The sequence below is a fragment of the Peromyscus leucopus genome, chromosome 3 (assembly GCF_004664715.2).
Source record: "Peromyscus leucopus breed LL Stock chromosome 3, UCI_PerLeu_2.1, whole genome shotgun sequence".
Lineage (NCBI taxonomy): Eukaryota > Metazoa > Chordata > Mammalia > Rodentia > Cricetidae > Peromyscus > Peromyscus leucopus.
This window is the reverse complement of record NC_051065.1, coordinates 125,472,921-125,494,040: the sequence shown is the minus strand read 5'-3', so window position 1 is coordinate 125,494,040 and position 21,120 is coordinate 125,472,921. Positions and strand designations below refer to the sequence as shown.

General features: G+C 43.8%; 1 protein-coding gene across 4 annotated transcripts in view; it reads left to right on the top strand.

Moving 5' to 3' along the window:
• The window catches only part of Far2 (fatty acyl-CoA reductase 2), a 116,955-nt gene that overhangs the window by 55,783 nt on the left and 40,052 nt on the right, over window positions 1-21,120 (top strand). For all 4 annotated transcript variants that reach the window (XM_037203969.1, XM_028892423.2, XM_037203968.1 and 1 more), the window contains exon 2: window positions 19,948-20,176. In XM_037203969.1, the coding sequence (XP_037059864.1) occupies window positions 19,988-20,176 (189 nt within the window). In that variant the 5' untranslated portion in view covers window positions 19,948-19,987. The remainder of the gene's footprint in view (window positions 1-19,947; window positions 20,177-21,120) is intronic.

Sequence of the window (21,120 nt, the reverse complement as noted above, 5' to 3'; positions counted from 1 at the left end):
AATTAAAGGTCAGAACTTAGTTTTCATACCCAAAGTACAGATTATACATTCCAGCTTGTATCTGACAATGGATTTTTTTTGTCTTTTCTTATTAATTAATCAAGTTCAAAGTACTCAAAAGGCGGGTTGCTCTTACTCTGGTGGGTATGGGGAAATCAGAACAGACTTCCATTTCATAGAAATTTCACTTATAAGCCATCCCACCTCTCTGTAGGACATGCCTAAGTTCTATACATACCACCATGGTAACTGAATAAACTCAACAGTAATTAGTAATCTTAAGAGTCTGTCCTGGGTTTAAGCTGCAGAGAAGAATTGGCATTGTGGAATGAAAGATGTTTGACCATATGGGACAACTGGAGTGTGGCCAGTCATCGGTCAGCTCCGTCGTCTGAGTTCCTTCACCTGTACAGACGATGCCTGCCTCAAGGGTTGTTAGAGGACTAAACAGGATGGTCTGTGGATATCTTAGCAAGGGGCTGGCACAAAATTGTCTAAGCTGCTACTGCAAACACTAGAATTGGGGGGGCGGGGTGTGCTTTTGATCAAAGATTAATTTGCAGGATAGCACCAATTACATAATGTTCTAAGTAATTAATATGAATCTTTATTCAATTTGAAACCTGGGTGAAGGTCACTGGGCTCTCAACAGTACTGTTTCTTATGGGAGTCTGTCTCAAGGCAGGGGATGTAGTCAGAATCCATGGAGATCCCTGGTCTTTCTAATGACCCAGTAAGATATCAAAACAAATGCTGATGCAGAAATCCAGCGTCAGAAGTCAGCAACAGCCCTGGCAGTCCCTCAACCCACAGCTTTGCTCAATCAATGTCATTTTAATGTACCTTCAGGTAACTTCAGTCCTTATTTTGCTCCAATTCCAAAACCAACTATGGTTTCTTTCATTTCCAAACTGACTAACCATGCATGGAGGTGAAAGTTCACACCCTTTGCCCTGCTCTCTCTGCTGTCAGACTTGCACAAGGTCCTTAGCCCTCTGGGATGAGCAGTGTCTGCTGCCACCTCCTGAAGTTACTGCAAGGGTTGTATAAGACGATGATGCCATGGTGTAGGAGACATTGCATACACCATAGCAAGAGCTCAGCCATTGCAACTGCCCTTATTATTTCATTTTTGGGAAGATATTTGCCCTGAGAAATTAGATGTCACTCTGATTTTATTATATAGTTCTTTTGACTCACAGAAGGGGAACTGGGAGAAAGAATAATCTGATGCCTTATTCCAAAAATCTAGTCAAAACCTCTGTGCTTTCATTAATTTAGTAACATAGACTCTGGAAACCTTCTTCCGTTAAACTTCCTGTGAGAAAGAGAGGAGAGTAGGGAGAAAGGAGAGAAGAGGGGGGCATATGTGAGCTGCACAGAGGCCAGAGATCAGCAGTGAGTGTCTTCCTCTACCACACGGTGCAGCTTTATCATCAATGGACTGGATACTCCTCGTATTTACAGCATTTTCCCCAGGCTTTCTGTACCATCCTTTTTCTAACAACTTCTCTCTAGCAGTGTTACAACTTTTTGTTTTTTCTGGACAGTTTTTGTCTACCAATCAATCCTTTTTCAAAAAAAATAGGTTTTATTAGCCAAGGAAATGTCCTAACAGCATTCACTTGGCTAGGTAGGATGTGAGCATCGCCCCACTCAAGGAATTGTAATGTTGCACTTAGTTTCCCACAACAATTAAAATTTGCCCTGCTGTAGACTTAAAACTAGAACAGAATAATATCCAAAACCCACATACACCTTATTGTCCTGGTTCACTTCATGTTGCAGGGATAAAACACTCTGACAAAAGAAACTTAGGAGATGAAAGGTTTCCTTGGCTTATACTAAGGACCGCAGTCCACGACTGAGGAAGCCGTGGCAGGAACATGAAGCAGAACCATGGACAAACTCTGTTTATTGGCTTGCTGTCTGGTTCTTGCTCAGCTAAGCTTTCTTACACAGCCCAAACCCACTACCTAGGGATGGTACCATGCGCAGTGGGCTGGGCCATCCCTCATCAATCATCAATCATCAGCCTTCAGTCAGGACAACCTCTTATAGATATGGCCGCAGGCCAACCTCATCCAGGCAATGCCTCACCTGAGATTTCTTCTTCTCAGGTGTCTTAGGGTTGTATCAACTTGATAATAAAAACTAATGAGCATAATTGGTACACTTTGCTAAAGTCAAAAATAATTAGCTTCTTTAAAAAAAACCATTTTTATTACATTATTTATGTCTGTGTGTATGCCATGAACATGTGACAGAGGACAACTTGGTAGAGTTGATACTTTTTTTACCTTCACAAGGTTCTAAGGATTGAACTCAGGGTGCCAGGCTTCTGAGGCAACAGGAGACCTTGACCACTGAACCATCTCAGCAACTCACACTTGTCCCACTTCCATTTTTTAAGTAGATATTTTTCAAAACTTACAGTTATTAGTAAGAAAATATATTATTGTTATACCACATATAATAAGATATACTAAGTAAATTATTACCTTCTCAGCAAAAATAGTTTCATAGTATCACACCTGCCTTTGCTGTTGCTTGTCCGATCTCCATGAAACAAACAAAATGAAAGAATTTTTTAAATCTTAAAATGTTGGGGTAATATCTTCTGGGAAATAGAATTCTCAGCTTTGCATTTACTTTGAAGATCTAAATTTCAAATAAGTTATGATTTCAAGTTTTACAATATCAAAAAACTTTGTATGGAAAACCTGTATGGAAAAAAATGATTATTTTTATAATGATTCATTTCACATCATCTTTAACAGTTACTAATATCACTGCGGAGATGTCTGTATCAGCATTCAGTACTAGAATGAAAACCATAAAAGAAAGGGACAGAAAATGCACAGAATTTTCCCCCCTCCATGTACAGGTACTCTGTGATATTGTCTGTAGTTACAGTTTGACTTTCTTTGTGGGTAGATCAACAGTGCTTGTTTTTATTTTTCCTGTGTGTGTGTGTGTGTGTGTGTGTGTGTGTGTATGTGTAGAAATGTGTGGGGGCACATGTGTGTAGGTATGTATATACATGGAGACCAGAGGCTGATATTAAGAACCATCCATCATTCTCTGTAGCTAGAGTTTTCCTGCCTTGCCCACAGTCAGGACAAATCTTTGTCACCCGCCAGTCCCACAGCTGCTCAGACCCAATCAAGTAAACACAGAGACTTACATTGCTTCAAACTGTATGGCCATGGCGGGCTTCTTACTGTTCTTTTTTTTTGGTTTTTTTTTTTTTTTTGTTTTTTTTTTTTTTTTTTTTTTTTTGGTTTTTTTTTTTTTTTTTTTTTTTTTTGGTTTTTCGAGACAGGGTTTCTCTGTGTAGCTTTGCGCCTTTCCTGGAACTCGCTTTGGAGACCAGGCTGGCCTCGAACTCACAGAGATCCACCTGCCTCTGCCTCCCAAGTGCTGGGATTAAAGGCGTGCGCCACCAACGCCCGGCTGGTTTTTTTTTTTTTTTTTTTTTTTTTTTTTTTGAGACAGGGTTTCTCTGTATAGCTTTGCGCCTTTCCTGGAGCTCACTTGATAGCCCAGGCTGGCCTCAAACTCACAGAGATCCGCCTGGCTCTGCCTCCCGAGTGCTGGGATTAAAGGCGTGCGCCACCAACACCAGGCCCTAACTGTTCTTATAGCTTAAATTAATCCATTTCCATAAATCTATACCCTGCCACGTGGCTCGTGGCTTACCGGCATTTTCCCATGCTGCTTGTCCTGGCGGGCGGCTCCAGGCAGTGACTCCTGCCTTCCTGTTCTTTTATTTCTCCTCTCTGTTAGTCCCGCCTATACTTCCTGCCTAGCAATGGCCAATCAGGTTTTATTTATTGACCAATCAGAACAACTTGACATACAGACCATCCCCCAGCACAGCCAAATGCAGACCATCTCAGACACCTGCACTCAGGCCCGTGGTCCTAATCATCCTCTGTGCGGACCTGCTGGGTAAATCCAGGAGGAACCCGAGAACGGGCTCCCACAGCACATACAGAACATCCCACAGCAATTCTTCCTCCTCATTAAGGTCTCACAATCAAACCAAGCTCTGGGTGGTGTGGTTAGTCTGGCTAGCCAGCTTGCCCCAGGGGTCCCAATCTCCATCTTCCAAGCTTGGATTACAGATGGGCCAGCAGAGCCATCCGGAATTTATGTGGGTTTTTGGAGATACAGTCTCTAGTCTTCATGTATGTATAGCTCATGCTTTAACCACTAAATCACCCCTCCAGATACAGATTGTTTCTGGAAGCATTTCCCATCCTATAAAAGAGTAAGTTCTAGAACCCATGTGCCATGTGATAAAGTAGCTTTGGTTTATTTGACCATGGCAGACTAATTCATACACTCTTCAGCCATCATGAACTGTAGAATTTGCTTTTTGGTCTTCTGATGAAGGAAAAAAAACAAAGACAAGAGGTGAATTTCCAGAATGAGTCTAGTATTTATTTGATTCATACAAAAGCTCAGGAGGTAAGATTTGGAACTTTTTTCCTCTCTCTCCTCTCTCTGTCTCTCTGTCTCTGTCTCTCTGTCTCTGTCTCTCTGTCTCTGTCTCTGTCTCTCTCTCTGTCTCTCTCTCTCTCTCTCTCTCTCTCTCTCTCTCTCTCTCTCTCTCTCTCTCTCTGTCTCTCAACAGGTCTCACTCTGTAGCCCTAACTGATCTGAAACTCACCATATAGACCAGGCTGGCTTTGAACTCAGAGTGATCCTCCTGCCTCTGCCTCCTGAATGTAGTGATTTGAGCCCATCGTTTGGCACCACATCAGGTTTATGTGGTGTTGGGGATCAAGCCTTTGCCAACTGGAACACACCCCAACCTCTATTTTTCTTTGAATCCAAGTTCCTTAGGCAGAAAGCAGCCAGCCTCCCCGGGCTACTCACTTGCTTACCCAGCTCCCATACCACACTTTCTTGCTCCTCTGCTCTGTGATGGCCATGTTCTCCTTTTAGTCTCTGTCTCCATTTTCTACCTGTCTGACCCACTCTTTTTACTATTTATAACTTAACCAGCTTTCTAAATTTCACACATGCTCATGTTACTGCCCTTCCTTATTCCTTTCAAGGGCACACTTAGCCTCCAAGCCAGTTCATCTCTTCATGACGTGACCCAGTCACAACTGTTACCTCTTACCCTTCCAAACACAATTATGCACTCTACTTTGGGGACGCCTCCATGAATTGCTCCCCCCACACAGGGTCTGCACAGCCCTGCCTATCCGCTATAGTTATTCACCATCTCTCTCAATGAGTTGTCTTGTATGCCAGTCGCTCTTCACATACGGGTATATTTCACCGCAATAAGCCGAGTGTGTGCTTCCCCTGGCATGTGAGTGCAGCAGCACTGACGACACAGGCTCTCAGCTGCCAGCGTCGTTCCGAGTGCTGTGCTTGTATCGCCCCAGTCGGTCCTCACAGCAGCCTTTGCTCACCTTACACAGCAGAAATCAGTCATGCTCCCCTCACTCTCACTGCCCGGTGTCTGCTGTGTAAGGGCCTTCCATAACTGCCCCTCAAATGAACGCCTGGATGAGTGGCCACGGTCCGCAAGACCTGGGAAAGATGTTTTCAGGGAAGCCAGACAACAGGAGCAGGCAGGATGGAAACAAAGACTCTGAGTCACAGCGATGACATTGCAAACAATGGCTGGAGTTTTTCAAGTGCCTGTTAGAAAATCCCATCATATATGCACTGGGACACACTGGGGAGGCACAGTTGCAGCACTCTGTATCCTGGAAGGGTTCTCTTACATATCCTTGGCATTTTCTCACATTCCTTCACTTGAAAGCTATTACTGGGCTACGGCAAGAAGATAGACCAATAGAAAGTGCGTTTTCCAATAGTTAGCTTCTTTTCTCGCGAAATGAACCCGAAAACCACTCCAGAGCTTCCAACAGCCGTTAGCATTTTGGGAGTGCTCTGTCTAGGAAGCATCATGCTTTGGGAGGGCCTCTGGGGAGATGTGGGTGTGAAGGGAGCAAATGAAGTAATGCAACATTTCTTGCCAGGTGAAAAAGCACCACTGGCCAATAATACTGTTTCTCGAAAATTGCAGCAAATTCTAGGCTATGTTAAAAAGGAAGAGGCCTTCCTGGGGGAATCAGGCTTCTAGCGGAGGGCATGGCTTGTGGGACAGGACTGCCTTATGACGGTGACATTGTATAACATTCAAAAGAACTGTCCTCAATTTCTTGAAGCACCAAAGTGTATCCTGAGCCAGATAACTGGGACATAGGTAGGAAAAGCAGAGATTCTGGTTCTGCTGATCACTTAGGTTTTAGTTTCTGGTTTGGGAACTACAAATTAGAAATGCCTAACATTCTGAGACAGGATAATTAGAGCAAGAAAACGCCAGCCACATTAAACTGAAGCCAGACTGTTACTTTCAAAGTTGGATCTTCTCTGATCACATGGAAAGAAACCTCTTTGCTGCCTTGTCTTAGTGCATTTATACCATAAAGGTTTACTTCTGTGCTTACAAGTACAATCAGCATTTCCTTTGGGTCTGAGAACACCTGAAGAGCTCTAAACACAAAAGAAAAGTTGTGTTAAGTTCACCATGATGGAGCTGCAGACTAGCTCAGTTAGTAGAGTGCTTGCTGAGTGTGCCCAGGAACCTTGGATTGGATACCTAGCATGATCTAAACTGACTGTGGAGGTGCACACACTGTGGAGGCAGGAAGTACAGAAGCTCAGGGTCATTCTGAGCTACAGAGTGAGTTTAAAGCCAGCCTAGACTGGTAGAGATCTTGTCTCAATAAACAATAGCCACAAAATCTGCCCTGAACTAAGCAAGGAAGCTATTGAGACACTACCTTCTAATTGGAAGTGTGATCTGCAACTACCAGGGTAAAGACTGCTTTTGTGGATGCAGTGATAGGTTATCTGCCTTTCTGCTGGGTTGGTATTTGTGCCAACACAAAAGCAGTAGCAAGGTAAAGCTTACCACAAATTGACACAATGACTCCAGACTGCACCCAAAGTCACTGTCTGTCTATCAGAGGACTTCCCTTAAGAAAGTCTTTGAAGTAGTTTAAAATAATGTATTTCTGCCATCATACCGAGCTATGATGTTACTGTTCACTGTCAAGTTGACTGAAGGTGGAATCACCAGGGAGAACAGGTCCCTGGACATGCCTGGGAGACACTACCTTGATTACCTTGATTGATGACCACAGACTTGGTTATGGGTGGCTCCTTTCCCTAGGCAAGGAACACTGGACCATTTAAGGTGGACAAAGCTAGCAGAGCTGTGCACACGTGCATGCATTCATCCCTCTTTGCCCCTGGTTATGGATGCCATGTGACCAACTCCCTCAGCTTTCTCCTGCTGTGAATTCCCTGCTTTGATGGACGGTAGCCCAGAACTGGGAACAGAAGTAGACCTTTTCACCCTTAAACTGTCTTTGTCAGAGCTCTCTTGTCTCACAGGACACAAGACACACAGAAAGTTTCAGCAGCATAGCAAGCTTGGATGAAGGCTTCCTCCGATATTCACCCAGCATAGGCCAGACCCACTTCCTATGTTCTGCGAAGGATTTTTCCCCATATTTCTGAGGATTCTGGAGGTGTCATCTTCCTCTGAATTCTGCTTCCCTGAGCTTCTTCCTCTCTCTGCTGCTTTCTTGTCCACTTCCATGACAGACCCACCCTGTTTCTCTAGAGTCACACTGACAGAAATGTATTCTGGAAGGTATGAGGTAGCAGAGAGTGCGTACACCACAGAACAGGGACTATTTCAATTAAAATTTTGTCTTCTGTGTCCAGCCACTTCATCCACCACCAGGTTTTTCCATGAGAATAACCTCTTCCTCAGAGATGGCTTCTTCCTTTACCTTCAGGTGCCCTTGCTCCTCTCTGGGGTGAAGCTAAGTATGATGCTTATTAACTTTGCACTGTTGGAAAGGTAACAGGGCTGGAGAGATGGCTCAGGAGTTAGGAACACTGGCTGCTCTTGCAGAGGACCCAAGTTCAAGTCCCTGCATACACACAGCAGCTCACAACTGTCTGTAACTCCAGTTCCAGGCGATCCAGTGCCCTCTCTGGCTTCCGAGGGCACTGCACACTTATGGTACAAATACATACATGCAGGCAGAACACTCATACACATAATAAATATTTTTAAGTGGTAATTAAAATATCATGAGTCTAAAATATGTATTTATTTAAAGTGCTAGAAATGCCACTGTCTGTAATTATTTAATTCTGTGTATGTGGTGTATACATATATACATGTTTATTTGTGTGTGCATGCTTATATGAAGGCTGAAGGCTGACATCAGGTTTGTTCCTAGTCACTCTTCACCATTATTTTTTAGAAAGGCACTCTTGCTGAACCTGGAGCTCACTGGTCCAGCTGGACTGGCTGGCCTACAAACTCTAGGAGAACTTGCTTCCCCCTCTTCCAGCCCTGAGTTTACATCTCTGTGTCTGACTTTTTACAAGGATGCTTAGAATCTGAGTTCAGGTCATCACACTTATAGCGCCAGCACTTGACACACTGGGCCAACTCTCCAGCCTTAATTATTTCAATTTTTAACTGATATACAAAAATCATAAAAGTTTACCGTGTAATGTTCATACATATATTTCCCTACATACTGCTTTTAAGCTGGTCAAATATTTATCTCTTCAGATGGTCTTTGGTGCAGAAATTCTCCAAATCCCTTGTCGTTTTTGAGATGAGTCTGTGTTACCTGCAAGTCACCCACTGTGCAGTTGAACCCCAGGGCTTCTGAGCCTGACTTCACCTTGGTACCCACTGAGCAGCCTCCCCACACCCCAACTTTCCCCAGTCTCCTGAGTGTCTGGTGACCTCTTTACCCTCTCACCGTTGTTAGCTCTCGCCTAACGTGGGACTATGCACCTTTGGTGCCTGATTTATTTCATGTAATAGTATCTATTTGCACTTATAGTATGGCAGTGAGAGAATTCCGTTCCTTTTAGGCGCAATGATATTCCCTTGTGTGTAATACCACCATTACACTGTGTATTCATTGACAAATGGTTGTTTCCATTTCCTGACTGTTGTGAGAGCTGCTTCAGAGAATGCCAGAGTGAAGAAGCCACTTTGTCACACTGACGTCATTTCCTTTGGGTGGATCATGCAATCATCCTACTTTAATATTTCCAAGAGCACCCATAAACACCTCCACGTGTTTGTCTTGACTCACAATCCTTTTCCTCCACATCCTTGCCAACATCTGTCATTGTAGCATTTACACAATAGCTCTCTGCTGGACTCGGGTTCTATCTTGGGATTGTAACTGTCATTTCTCTGCTGACTAGTGATGCTGGACCACTTCTTCCTATGTCTCTGGCCATTTGTATGTCTTCTCTTGAGAACCTATCCTGTTTTGAGACTTTGGACATTCGCCTTTTTGCCCACTGTCTACTTAAAGTCTGGTCCTGATTTCACAGTGAGGTGTATATGTCTACACTTCTTGCTTGTCCAGGCCCATTACGCAGGTGACTGAAGAAGAAAAAGTAAGGTCAGGGCACTACCTCAACCACTATTCAGACGTAACTTTAAGATGGGTAGCTTACTGACAGGTTTTGCCTGGATAATATAGGAAGATAAAGAATTGGAGTTACACTTCTGACTTAATTAGAGCTTGTTTACTGAAGTTTGCTATTTTGTACATGCACTCCCTAGAGCTGCTTCCTCCTATCAGAAGTGACTCTTTGTCAGCTGCTTTGAGGGCAAGTTATTTACTTAAGATAACTGAGACCACCATTCCTTTGCATCTTTGAATTTGCAAAGTTGCACAGAAAATTAACTTGGGGTGGGAACCTAAAGACTGCCTCTGTATCAAAGCATATGTAAGATTCTCACCCTGTGTAAGCTGTGGGAGATCTGGTCAAGGCCAGACCCTCTTAAGCACTAGCTAGGACCGGTTACAAACTAGTGGAGTTCTATTTCTCTGGGTGTGAGGTGAATTCCTTACTGGATTGGGTCTTTTTCCCATACAGGAGCCTTTGCCACCAAGCATGTGCTAAGTCCACCCACCGTGCATACGTGTGGCTCTGCCCCGTGTCCGTGGACTACCCATGCAGTGTGAGTGCTCTGTGTTGTGTAGCTGTGATTAGAATTTCTGTCTTATATTTGATAGGGAGCTACAGAGACTTCCTCATAAAGATGTGGGAATAACTTTTGGAAATTTTAAATATATCTTACTTGGAATCTGTACATCTTGTTTTCCAAGATCAATCCCCTCATGTCTTCTATTTCCACAACTGGAGATGGTTGCAATTTTTATGGTAGCCTGGTGATGCTCTCAATGTTTCTTTTCTTGTGGTATTCCAAGATACTTCTCCCACAAGCTGTACAAAACACAGAACCTTTCTCCTTTCTTTCTGGTGCCAACACTTGAGATAAGAAACAAGGTGTGCACTGGCCAAGCAAACAGCTCCTTTTCCCCTTGTATATCCAGCCCTGGGTCTGGCATGGCCTGATTCTTTCTTTCATAGGAGATGCCTCAGCTGCTCTGGTAAGTGACTTGTCCAGAGGGAATGACTGATGGGTATACTGAGTGCTCTGGGGTGTGTGGCAGAGCCTGAGCCAACACCCCATTTTCTTCTTTAACTTCTCTCTAGAGAAATCATTGAATCAGTCAATGTAGGCTGCAGCAGCTAAAGGTGGCAGCTGTGGGGTATCATGGGCTTCATGTGCCGAGTCAGAACCTTAGCAGTCCACCCCAGTGGACATTTCCTCTCCTAGTGAGGTTTGGGACCTTTAGCTGGAACTGGATAATTTAGAGTAACTATAGCAGTCTAGGTGTCCCTGAAACAGAAAGCTCATGTTCTGAAAGTTTGTAATTCTTGACCTCTGTGCAATGTCATGCAAGCAGCTTTACCTTTCTAACTCAGTAAGTGCGTGCCCATGAATCCTCTGTACCATGCGACTCTGTGCACACCATTCCTCCACATCATACCACCCTTCACTGGATTTTCAGCAGACTCTAAGCAAGCTGCAGGAAGGTGCAACAGTAGAAAAAGAAAACCCTGCCATGGCCCTGGGGGCAGGTAAGCAGAAGCAGGGGCCTGGGTGCTTGTCTGGGGCTACTGTGGGCCTTCTGTGGTTCCTGCTAAGCTGGAAGTGGGGGCAAACATTGGGAGAGCTGTCCGTTACTAATTGGCAGCTAAGTATTACAGAAGTTATTGTTTTTCTTCCTGGGTTATCACCAGTGTTAGCAGTCTGGCTTCCTGAAGTTTTAGGACAGCCAAGCTTCCTGATTGTTTGTTATAAAGGTGTGGTTTCTCAGGCGTGTTGCTGCAGGTTGTGGGTAAAAGTTCTGTTTTGTTGTTATTTTTATCATTTGTTTATTCAGTCTCTCAGTTGTATCCCTGAAAGATATGTGCTCAGTTGAGAGAAGCACAGTCTTTGCAAGTACCTAGAATGGGTCAGTGGGGCATATGTTTTCCTGTCAGTGACTGAGTTTGAATCAAAGATAGATAGATGAGCTGAGCTTGGTAGTATACATCTATAATCCCAAGTTTTCAGGAACCTGAGGTAGAAGGACTGTGTGGACTACAGAATAACTTAAGTCAAGCCTGAGCAACTTAGAGAGGCCCTATCTCAAAGTTAACAGGGAAAAGGAGGCCAGGATATAGTTTAGTGGTAGGGCCCATGCTTAGCATACAGGGGGCTCTACGTTCAGTCCCAAGACCTGGGGGTGTGTGCAGAGAATGCTTAGATTATACAAGCATAGTTTTTTTCCTACAATGCCAGAGTTGAGATTGTACGCTTATCATCAGCAAAATGCTATTGAATTCCTTCAGGGAAACTGAAATTTCCCATCCAGTTCACTGCATGTCTAGGAACTGTCCAAACTGGAAGAAACAATGGTCCCCGAGAAACTGGAATATTGGCAGGAATCTTACACTGGGAGAAGGAAAGGGGAGGACAGGAGTATGGGTGCAGCCAGAGAAGGCTTCCTCCCAGAACGGAAGTCCATACCGTGCTGACAACTTGTTAGACCATCTCACAGGAAAGACAGAGCTGAGTTAGTGATGAGTGACTGATGGGCAGGACCACACCCTGACCAAGACTGCTTAGCTATGCATACCTCCTGCCCTCTGTTTAGACCTAAACTTCATGTCAGGACCCCACAGATGGACTAGAGGGGGTCCCTGAATCTCTCTTTGTTTTCTTCCAAGTGTGGCCTGGCTGAATCCCCTCTCTCTGATTTCCACTCTTGCTTCTTTTTAACTTACCAAGTGAGGGGACATTTGAGCCTAGCTTATTAGGGTTGCCAGTGCCCAAGTGTTGACCCTAACAGCTCTTCAACATAACTCCAGAAAGGAAGTTTTACTTCTTTTGTGGTATGTCCTATGAAAAATTTGAGAAAGAAGTGACTGAAAATGCAGAAGTGTAAGAAGGTATTTGGAATAGTGGATAATAGTTAAGACATATGGTGTGTAAACTCAGCATAAAGTGTGGTTGTGAACAAAGGGAAAAAGCAAGGAATCCCAAGCTAGCAAAGTAGATGCCAGTAGACTGGAAAATTCAGTGCTAAAAGAGCTAGGTGTTTATTGGGGCTAGGATTCTGTGCAAAACCAGAAGATAATGTCAGAACCCCTGGAACTAGAGTTACAGTTAGTTGTGAGCCAATCAGTGTGGTTACTAGGAACCAAACGGGTCCTCTGGAAGAGCAGCAACACTCTTGACCATTGAGCTATTGTTCCAGTCTGTGTGTCCTTCTCACCGCAAATGGCTGTATGAACCAACCAGCTTGAAATATATTTCTGTGAGATCCTTTGAATACTGAATATAGTTATCATCTGATGTGAAAATCTGGTGCCATTTCATATGGATCCTAGTGTGAGTCACCTTCATTTTCCTACCTGTTCACTGGGCAAGGATTTGCAATAGAACTTCATGGCATTGTTGTTCCAGAACTGTGACATTTCAGGGGTGAGGAAATGACCAGAAGTCATTCTTGACTTGACTGTGGAATATCTAATAGAATAGGCAATGGGAGAGGCACGGCGTCTTTCTTTAGAATATCTTACCTCCTGCCAGAGCAGTAACAATTAACTTAACACTTTCATATTTTGTATGGTTATATGTGCCATATACATATATATATTACACACATATATAGAGGGAGAGACTATATTATAGATCATTGTATGTATAAATAACATTTGCCATTCCCCCTCAGAATATGTGGACTCTTCCCTGTGGGAGACAGACCTTAGAAGATAGGTAGGCATCTTAGCCTCATACTTCAAGTATCACTTGAAGTGTAGTAATAGAAATAAAAAAGAAAGCAAATTGTTTATTTTTCAATCAACTAAGTAAACATGGGCTCCTGCCCTAGGTATAAAACAAGATTACTGTTAAATGGTATCAGCATGTAAACACACAAACAAAGACTTCAGCACTGGGTGACAGGGGTCAGATGGTACAAGAGTGACCCTAATACTTAATAAGAAAAGAACCCTATCCTTGCCCACGGAACCATCCAGAAAAGGTGCATTTTATAATCTGTTCATTGCTCTGTAAAATGTGACCACAGAGTTTATCTTAATTATCATCATAAAAGAAAGTTAAAATCAAGTTGATAGACACCCAAATAACATACTCGAGGGAAGGAAAGCCTTTGTGGAAGTTAAACCATGAAGCTCTGGAAGTTTCCCCATGCAGCTCTATGGGCTCCCTTCTCACTAATCTGCTTTGCTGTAAGAGAAATTTACTTTTCTTCTCTTGTTCTAATGCCACTACCTGCAGCTCCATACAAATGGGAAGAAACGTCCCCAGATCTGTAAGTGCCTTTTCTTAAAGACAAATGCCAACGCCCTCCTTGATTTTCTCAATAGAACTCACTGTGCCTTCTCAGAGAAGAATGGATGCTGCTGTGACTTGCCATTTTTCTGGCAAGGAATGGGGTCCCATGGAGGGAATTTTGACAGGAAAATTTCTAGCTTTGACTCAGAGCTTAGTTCTTTCTCAAGACCTAACTGTGTATTTCCAAATAGTATGTTTGTAATTTTCTGATGTTTCCTGAGAGATTGTCAGTTCATTAGCACAGGGTGTGTTCAATAGTTTATGTTAAGAAATATGGATTTCTTGAAACCAAGGTTGGATAAAGCAAAGGGACAAATAGCCAAACGAATGGAAACACATGAACTATGAACCAAAGGCTGAGGGGCCCCCAACTGGATCAGGCCCTCTGAATAGGTGAGACAGTTGATTGGCTTGTCTGTTTGGGAGGCATCTAGGCAGTGGTACCAGGTCCTGGGCTTGTTGCATGAGTTAGCTGTTTGAAACCTGGGACTTATGCAGAGACGCTTGTCTCAATCTGGGAGGAGGGGACTGGACCTGCCTGGACTGAGTCTATCAGGTCGATCCCAGTCCTCGGGGGAGGCTTTGCCCTGGAGGAGGTGGGAATGGGGGGTTGGCTGGAGGGAAGGGGAGGGGGGCAGGAAGGGGGAAAACAAGGGAATCTGTGGCTGTTATGTAGAACTGAATGGTATTGTAAAATAAAATAAAAGGGAAAAAAAAGAAATGGATTTCCAGTTCACCAATTGGTATTCCTTTGCATTCAATCAACTAAATTTTGTTGTAGCCTTTTTAAAAATACAACTTCTCATGTTAATCAAAGAATAGTTGTGGCAATGGCCAAGGTCCTGGAATCTCAGTCAGGACATGAAGAGACGAATGCTGTGACTTCACTCTGAGATAGACACAGTAAATTTGTATCTAATATTTGTCACTAACCAATTCTGACAACCTACATACTTGTGACAGAACCACTAAGACCTTTTGAGTACAGTGTCTGGCAATTTTCCAGTGACATTCTATAAATCAATAATCTTTTTGGTAGACTGAATTATAAACCTAAATCAATATCCTTTTAATCAAGGTTTGTTATGAGATTTCACACCTACCAATGGTTTTGTTAGTCAACCTTGGATGATTAAAAGCTGAGATACAGATGTATGGACCAAGGAACTTAATATCCTCTTCTGGCCTCTGGAGGCACCACACATATGTTCGTGCATGCATACACACACACATATGCTTGTGCGTGCATGCATACACACACACACACACACACACACACACACACACCTGCACACATACACATAGAAGGCACCACACATGCATGCATATGGACACACAGGCACATGCACTTAGACAATTAAATCATTTAAAAAAGTAAAGTGGAAATTACAGAATCTTTTCCACATGCTTTACTAGACAGTCAAGGCTGCAATTTCATCCCCAACATATAATATCTAGAATAAGAAGGGTATCATTCTGTCTTGCTTAGACAACTTGGAATGATCCCTTCTATTTCTTTATTTGATTCTCCTGGCTGTTCCTTTGATTATTAAAACCATTCTTTGTGGTCGATAGAACAGCAGGGACACTTGAGTCTCAGCATCAGGATTAGAGATCTGGTTAGTGTCCAGTTAGTACATCAGGTTTTCCAGTTCCTGGAAAAATTCTTCCCAGTGTCTATGCTCCACTTCGATTTATTTTGTTGTGACTTAAGCAGAGACAGCTTAAAATAAAATTTATTTCCATAATGAACAATTCTACTAAGAAAAATTGAAAAGAAATAGTTCCCACCTGGGGCTAGAGAGAGAAAGCTCAGCAATTAGGAGCTCTTACTGCTGTTGCAGAGGACCCAGGTTCTGTTACCAGCACCCACATAGAAGCTCACAACCACCTATAACTCCAGGTCCAGAGAATCTGAGGCCTCTCTGACCTTCATGGGCACTGCATGCAAAATGCATATGTATACACTCAGGCACACACATATACACACACATAAAATAAAATAAATTTGTAAAGCTTCTACATATGTGTTTTTACCTTCGTCTATCAAGCCATAAAACAAGAATTAAGCCCTAAAGGTGTGAGGGTCATTCTTTATATGCAAATGTGTCTGCAGAAAGTAGGATTGATATTATGTGAACTTAGTTGTGCCACAGAAATAAGCCTGAAAAGGGAACCACTTCGTGCCTGGGAGCCCTGTGGGCGGCTCCTGCTGTGGGGGCAGACCTGACAGTGGGGATTGTTCCTGCTGGACCCCGGGCTGGTGGTCACCCCAATGCTGGCAACAGTGTTGGTGTGGTGACCACAGAGGCAAGAGGGTCAAAGCTGCTATCAGAATAACCTGACTTCCAGGAACCTGGGGTCCTGGCTAATCGCCAGGATGCTCTTTTAAAGAGATTTATTTTTATCTTTATTGATGTATTCCTGTGTACATTTGTGTGAATGTCTGCTACATGTGTGCAGCTGCTGGTAGGAGCCAGAAAAGGGACCCCTGGAGCTGGCAATATAGGCAGTGTTAAACTGCCCCATGTGGGTGCTGGGAACCAAGCTCAGGTCCTTTGAAAGAGCAGTTCTTGCTTCCACCCACTAAGCCATATCTCCATCCACTTCCCCATGATGCTCTTACAAATGAATTAGGAGGTATGGCTACTAAATTTCACTTGATCTGCATAACCAGAAAAAATTTTAGGACAACTGAACAAAAATCTAGCTATAAACATAAAACAGATCATCAAAGCCCTTCAATAAATTCTCAGGACTGCAACAATTTGTGGATGAAGAGAAGTCTGGGCCTCCTAGAGGAAGAACCCTAATACAAGACCAAAAAAATCGTTCTATTAACATTTTTCCAGTTTCCCCCCAATGTGTCCTCTGCTTTTTACAAGAAAACTGCGCATATCAGACACCAGCCTTGAAATTAAATACCTCTTTTGAACACGGGTTTGTGGAGGTCAGGTGATTTGGCCTTTTAGCCAGGTCCTACTCACAGTGAATCAGGGCTTTCCCAGGACCAATGTGGTGATTTTCTGAGTTACAGATGCATAGTGGAATAAACACACTCCAGAACAGGCAGAAAGCTTGTCTTGCCTCACTACCTTTGAAAGGAGAATATAATGGTAGGCAAGGCTGAGTAGAAGCCACAGGAACTTGCCTATCCATCAAATCATGTCCCCAAAGCAAGAGCATATTCCTGGAGAGATTACAGAAACTAGTGCTACCATAAAAAGTGTGAAAGACGCAGGCCATGGTCCCCACCACATCCAGATTCAGTTTATCCATTTAGTCTGTTCAGAGTTCAGGTTTAGAAAATGGCAACTGACTATCCTCAACTTAACCAAGCAGGGGCCCGAACCGCATCTGCTATATCCAATATACAACTATTGTATGTTGCTTGAGTTAATTCATTCAGTTACCTCATGTAACAGTTACCTCAGGTCAGTACACTGCCACTGTCTTCACTACCTTTAATAAAGATGTGATAAGCAGTTTAACTTCAGCTAAGAAGGCCATCAATATACCTCAGTGTCCTACCGCAGGAACAAATTGGCTCTCCAGCCCTGTGATAAATTTAATTAGCCTGAATCTTGACTTCTTTTCCTTTCCACAAGCTGTCACTCTGGTCCATTATGTTGATGACATTATGCTGGGAGGATCTTGTGAGCAAGGCATGGCAAAACCTAGGGACATTTGCTGTCAGAGAGCAAGTAAATGACAAAAATTCAGGGCCTTCCTGTCCAGTGAAGTCTCCAGGCACACAGTTGTTTGAGGCAGGTAAAGACATTCCATTTAAGTTAACATATAAGTTGTTCATCTAACCCCTCCTAAAACCAAAATAAGAAGTGCAATATTCTGTGGGCCTCTTAGGATGTTAGATTAGCTATAGCTCTCTGAAGTACCTGGCTTTGGGTGAGGCCCAGAACAAGAGGAAGCTGTACAGTTACTGCACATGCCACTGTGCCATGTGGTAATACCCAGCAGATCCAATATGCATGAGTGATCAGTGGCTGCTCTGGCTGGCCACAGTAGCCGAATCAATGGAGGCCCCTTAAAGTTTAGGTGCAAGAGTTAAGGAGATGGGTCAGGTGGGAAACACTTGTCATATAAGCATAAAGATCCAGAACCCTTGTAAAGCTGTAATCCTAGTACAGGGAGGGAGGCAGAGACAGGTGAGTCTGGAGTTCAAACAGCAAGCCTTACCTAATTGGCAAGTTCCAAGCCATAGGAAGATCCTGTCACTCACACACACACACACACACACAAAAGTCAAAATACAAGATGGTTGACACCTGAGGAATAACATCCAAGGTGGTCCTCTGACTTCCACATACATGTGTACACATACATGCACACCAAAGGGACGGGGGGTGGCAGGGAGAGGAGAGAAGAGAGGGGAGAGAAGAGAGAAGAGAGGTAGACAGACAGACCAACAGAGATTTAGGATACCATCCCTTTAAGAAATGACCCATGGCCTCTTTCTGGGCCTTAATAGAACAATTAAGTCTGGATCGTTATCTTAACACATTCTTAACACTCATTTCTGAGTGTTGCTTGATCCGCTAGACCATGAACTGGGATTATTTGGTGCATGGCTTTCACACTGAACTAGTGAAGGTGTAGCTGGGCTTGGGCCGACCCTGCAGATACAAGTTTTAAAAAAGTAGCTCAAATTCCCAGGATGCTGTTCCCACTGTACTGCCTTCTTTCTCCACAGCAGGCGCCTGTGGCACCATGGGGATTTGGAATGAGTCTGGCCTGGTCACAGATGCTTCTGCATGGGGTGCAGGCCCTGGCCCAGCATGTGCAGCTGCAGCATGGTAGCACTTTCTGTGCCCCCCCCCCCGTGGGCAGAACTTGGAGTGCCTGGTCGATCGTTTGGCTAACTTGGAATATGAATGGAAAGTCATCTGTTTATTAAAAGATTTTCATTCTAAGCAAAGTATGAAAAGTATGTTGGTTTACAATTGATTCAGTTGGATTCCCATTCTCATTGGGTTAATAGATCAATTCTCCCTTAGTTTGTAATGTTCCTCCCTTTACAAGTCTCCAAATGGAAAGAGAAACACTAAGGTTTATGTGTGCTTGGCTTTTTGGATGCCATGTTTGACTTTATCTTAGAGACACTGATGCCTTGCACTGTGGTTCATGCCTCAACAACAGAGAGGCTTACATACTTATTCACATGAGTAGAGACTTGGTGCATTTAGTCGACTATATTGTAATGAAGGCTGAAGAGATGGCTCTGTAGGTAAGATCACTGCCTTCCAGAGGACTTGGGTTCAATTCCCAGCACCAACATAGCTGTTCACAATTGTCTATAGCTATGATTCCAGCAGATCCAGTGTTCTCTCTGGCCTCTGAGGGTACCAGGGACACACATGGGCTGTTGTCAGTCAGTCTCCCACTTGGATTGAAGAGGACAAATTATTGCTCTTTTGCAATCTACAGGGGGTCTTCTCATCAGCGGCCACAGAGTCTGTCACCTCTGGTTCTCAGACGACTTGTCAGCTCTTTTCCTGTGCTCCTGCAAATAGTGAACCCAATGGCCTGTTGCTCTTCCTAAGTACCCCAAAACCAATGGTTTCAGGCTTCTCTCGTAAAGCTGCTCTTTATGTGCAAATGGCTGAACCCCTAGAGTGGCATATGCAGGAAATGACAGCCACCTCTTTTCAGCCAAGGAAGAGAAAAGCACATACACTTAGAGATGGCAGGTAGGATAGGAGCAGGAGCACCAGGCATCCCAGCTACGTAAACCCTGGATTCTAAGGCCGAAAACACCCTTGCCTCAGCCCTTGCCTGCCTTCAACTTAAAGTCACCACCTTCCAACACTCACACTGTCACCGCCGAAGTCCTCAGCGCCTGCCATTCCACAGCCATGGGCTGTGCTCCAGTTTTCCCTGACCACATTACATTTAATGGTCTCTCATTGTATCTGTGTCCTGCATAGACTGAGAGCTGTTCACAGCCAGCTTTTCCCCATGGTCCTTAGCATAAAGCCCAGGACATAGAGCAGGTTCAGAAATGTTGACCAGGGTGTATCTTGTGGCTCTCACAATTTTTCCTCCATTCGAAACCTCTGGAAGCTCTGGACATATTGTAAGTGGTTGAGAATTTTAAAATTTCTGAGATTGTAGCATGTTTTCTCTCTTTTCAGGACCCTCTCCCAAGACCATATAAGAAAAAACGGAGGAATCATGTCCATGATCGCAGCTTTCTACAGCAACAAGTCTGTCCTCATCACGGGGGCCACAGGCTTCCTAGGCAAGGTGCTGATGGAGAAGTTGTTCCGCACCAGCCCCCATTTGAAAGTTATTTACATCCTTGTGAGACCCAAGTCTGGACAAACACTGCAGGAGAGGGTTTTCCAGATCCTCAACAGTAAGGTATGTCCTGTGGGGTACCTTGTATGACTCCTATGATGGGCAAGGAGTGACTTTGTTCATGTTTCCTTACAGCTCTGTAATGTTAGTGTTAACTATCATCTTGACAGGAACTAGAGTCACCAGGAGGCAGGCCTCCAGGCACATCTGTGAGCGGTTATTTAGGTCAGTTTAGCATGCCTGTGGGGGATTATCTTAATTAGGTTATTTGAGATGGGAAGGCCTCCCCATGATCGGTAGCACCATTTGCTGGGTTGGGATCCTGGGCTGTATAAAGATGAGTGAGCGTAAGAATGTATAGCTCTCTGCCAGGTTGTGGATTCAATGTGACCAGTTCCTTCAAGCTCGCCCCTGCTGCCTTGACTCCTGGCTGTGGTGGACTGTACTTTCAACTGTGAGCTAAGTAAAACCTTTCACCCTCAAGTGGTTTTTTTCTCGGAGGGGGGGAGGATTTTATCAAAGCAGCTGTTAAAGAAACTAGACAAACTCCCAACTACATGCCAGAGCATACAGGGGACCGAAAAAAGAAGACAGACACAACAGTGACACCTGTATGCTCCCCAAGGAGGGCAGAGGTGCTTCAATTATAATTGGGCCGGAAAGGAAATCATCTTTGTAATGGTTTGAATCTGACATGTTTCCCACTGTTCCTGTTTTGGATTCTTGTTCTCTATTGTGGAATTTGAGAGGCTGTGGAACCAGTGAAGGTTAGGCCTGCTGGCAGAAGTGGATCAGAGGAGGGCAACCTTTGACATCCATGGCCCAGAGCAAGCTCTGAACACCATTGTCCAAGCTTGGCTCTCTCTTGGTGTCATAAATACAGTTCTGGCAGTATCCCTTTTTAATTTCTTCCTGTCTCACAGCTATTGTCTGGATGATTGATGATTCTAGAAATCTAAGTGTTCAGTAACTGGTCACTATTCCATTTAGCTCTTGAATTTGCACAG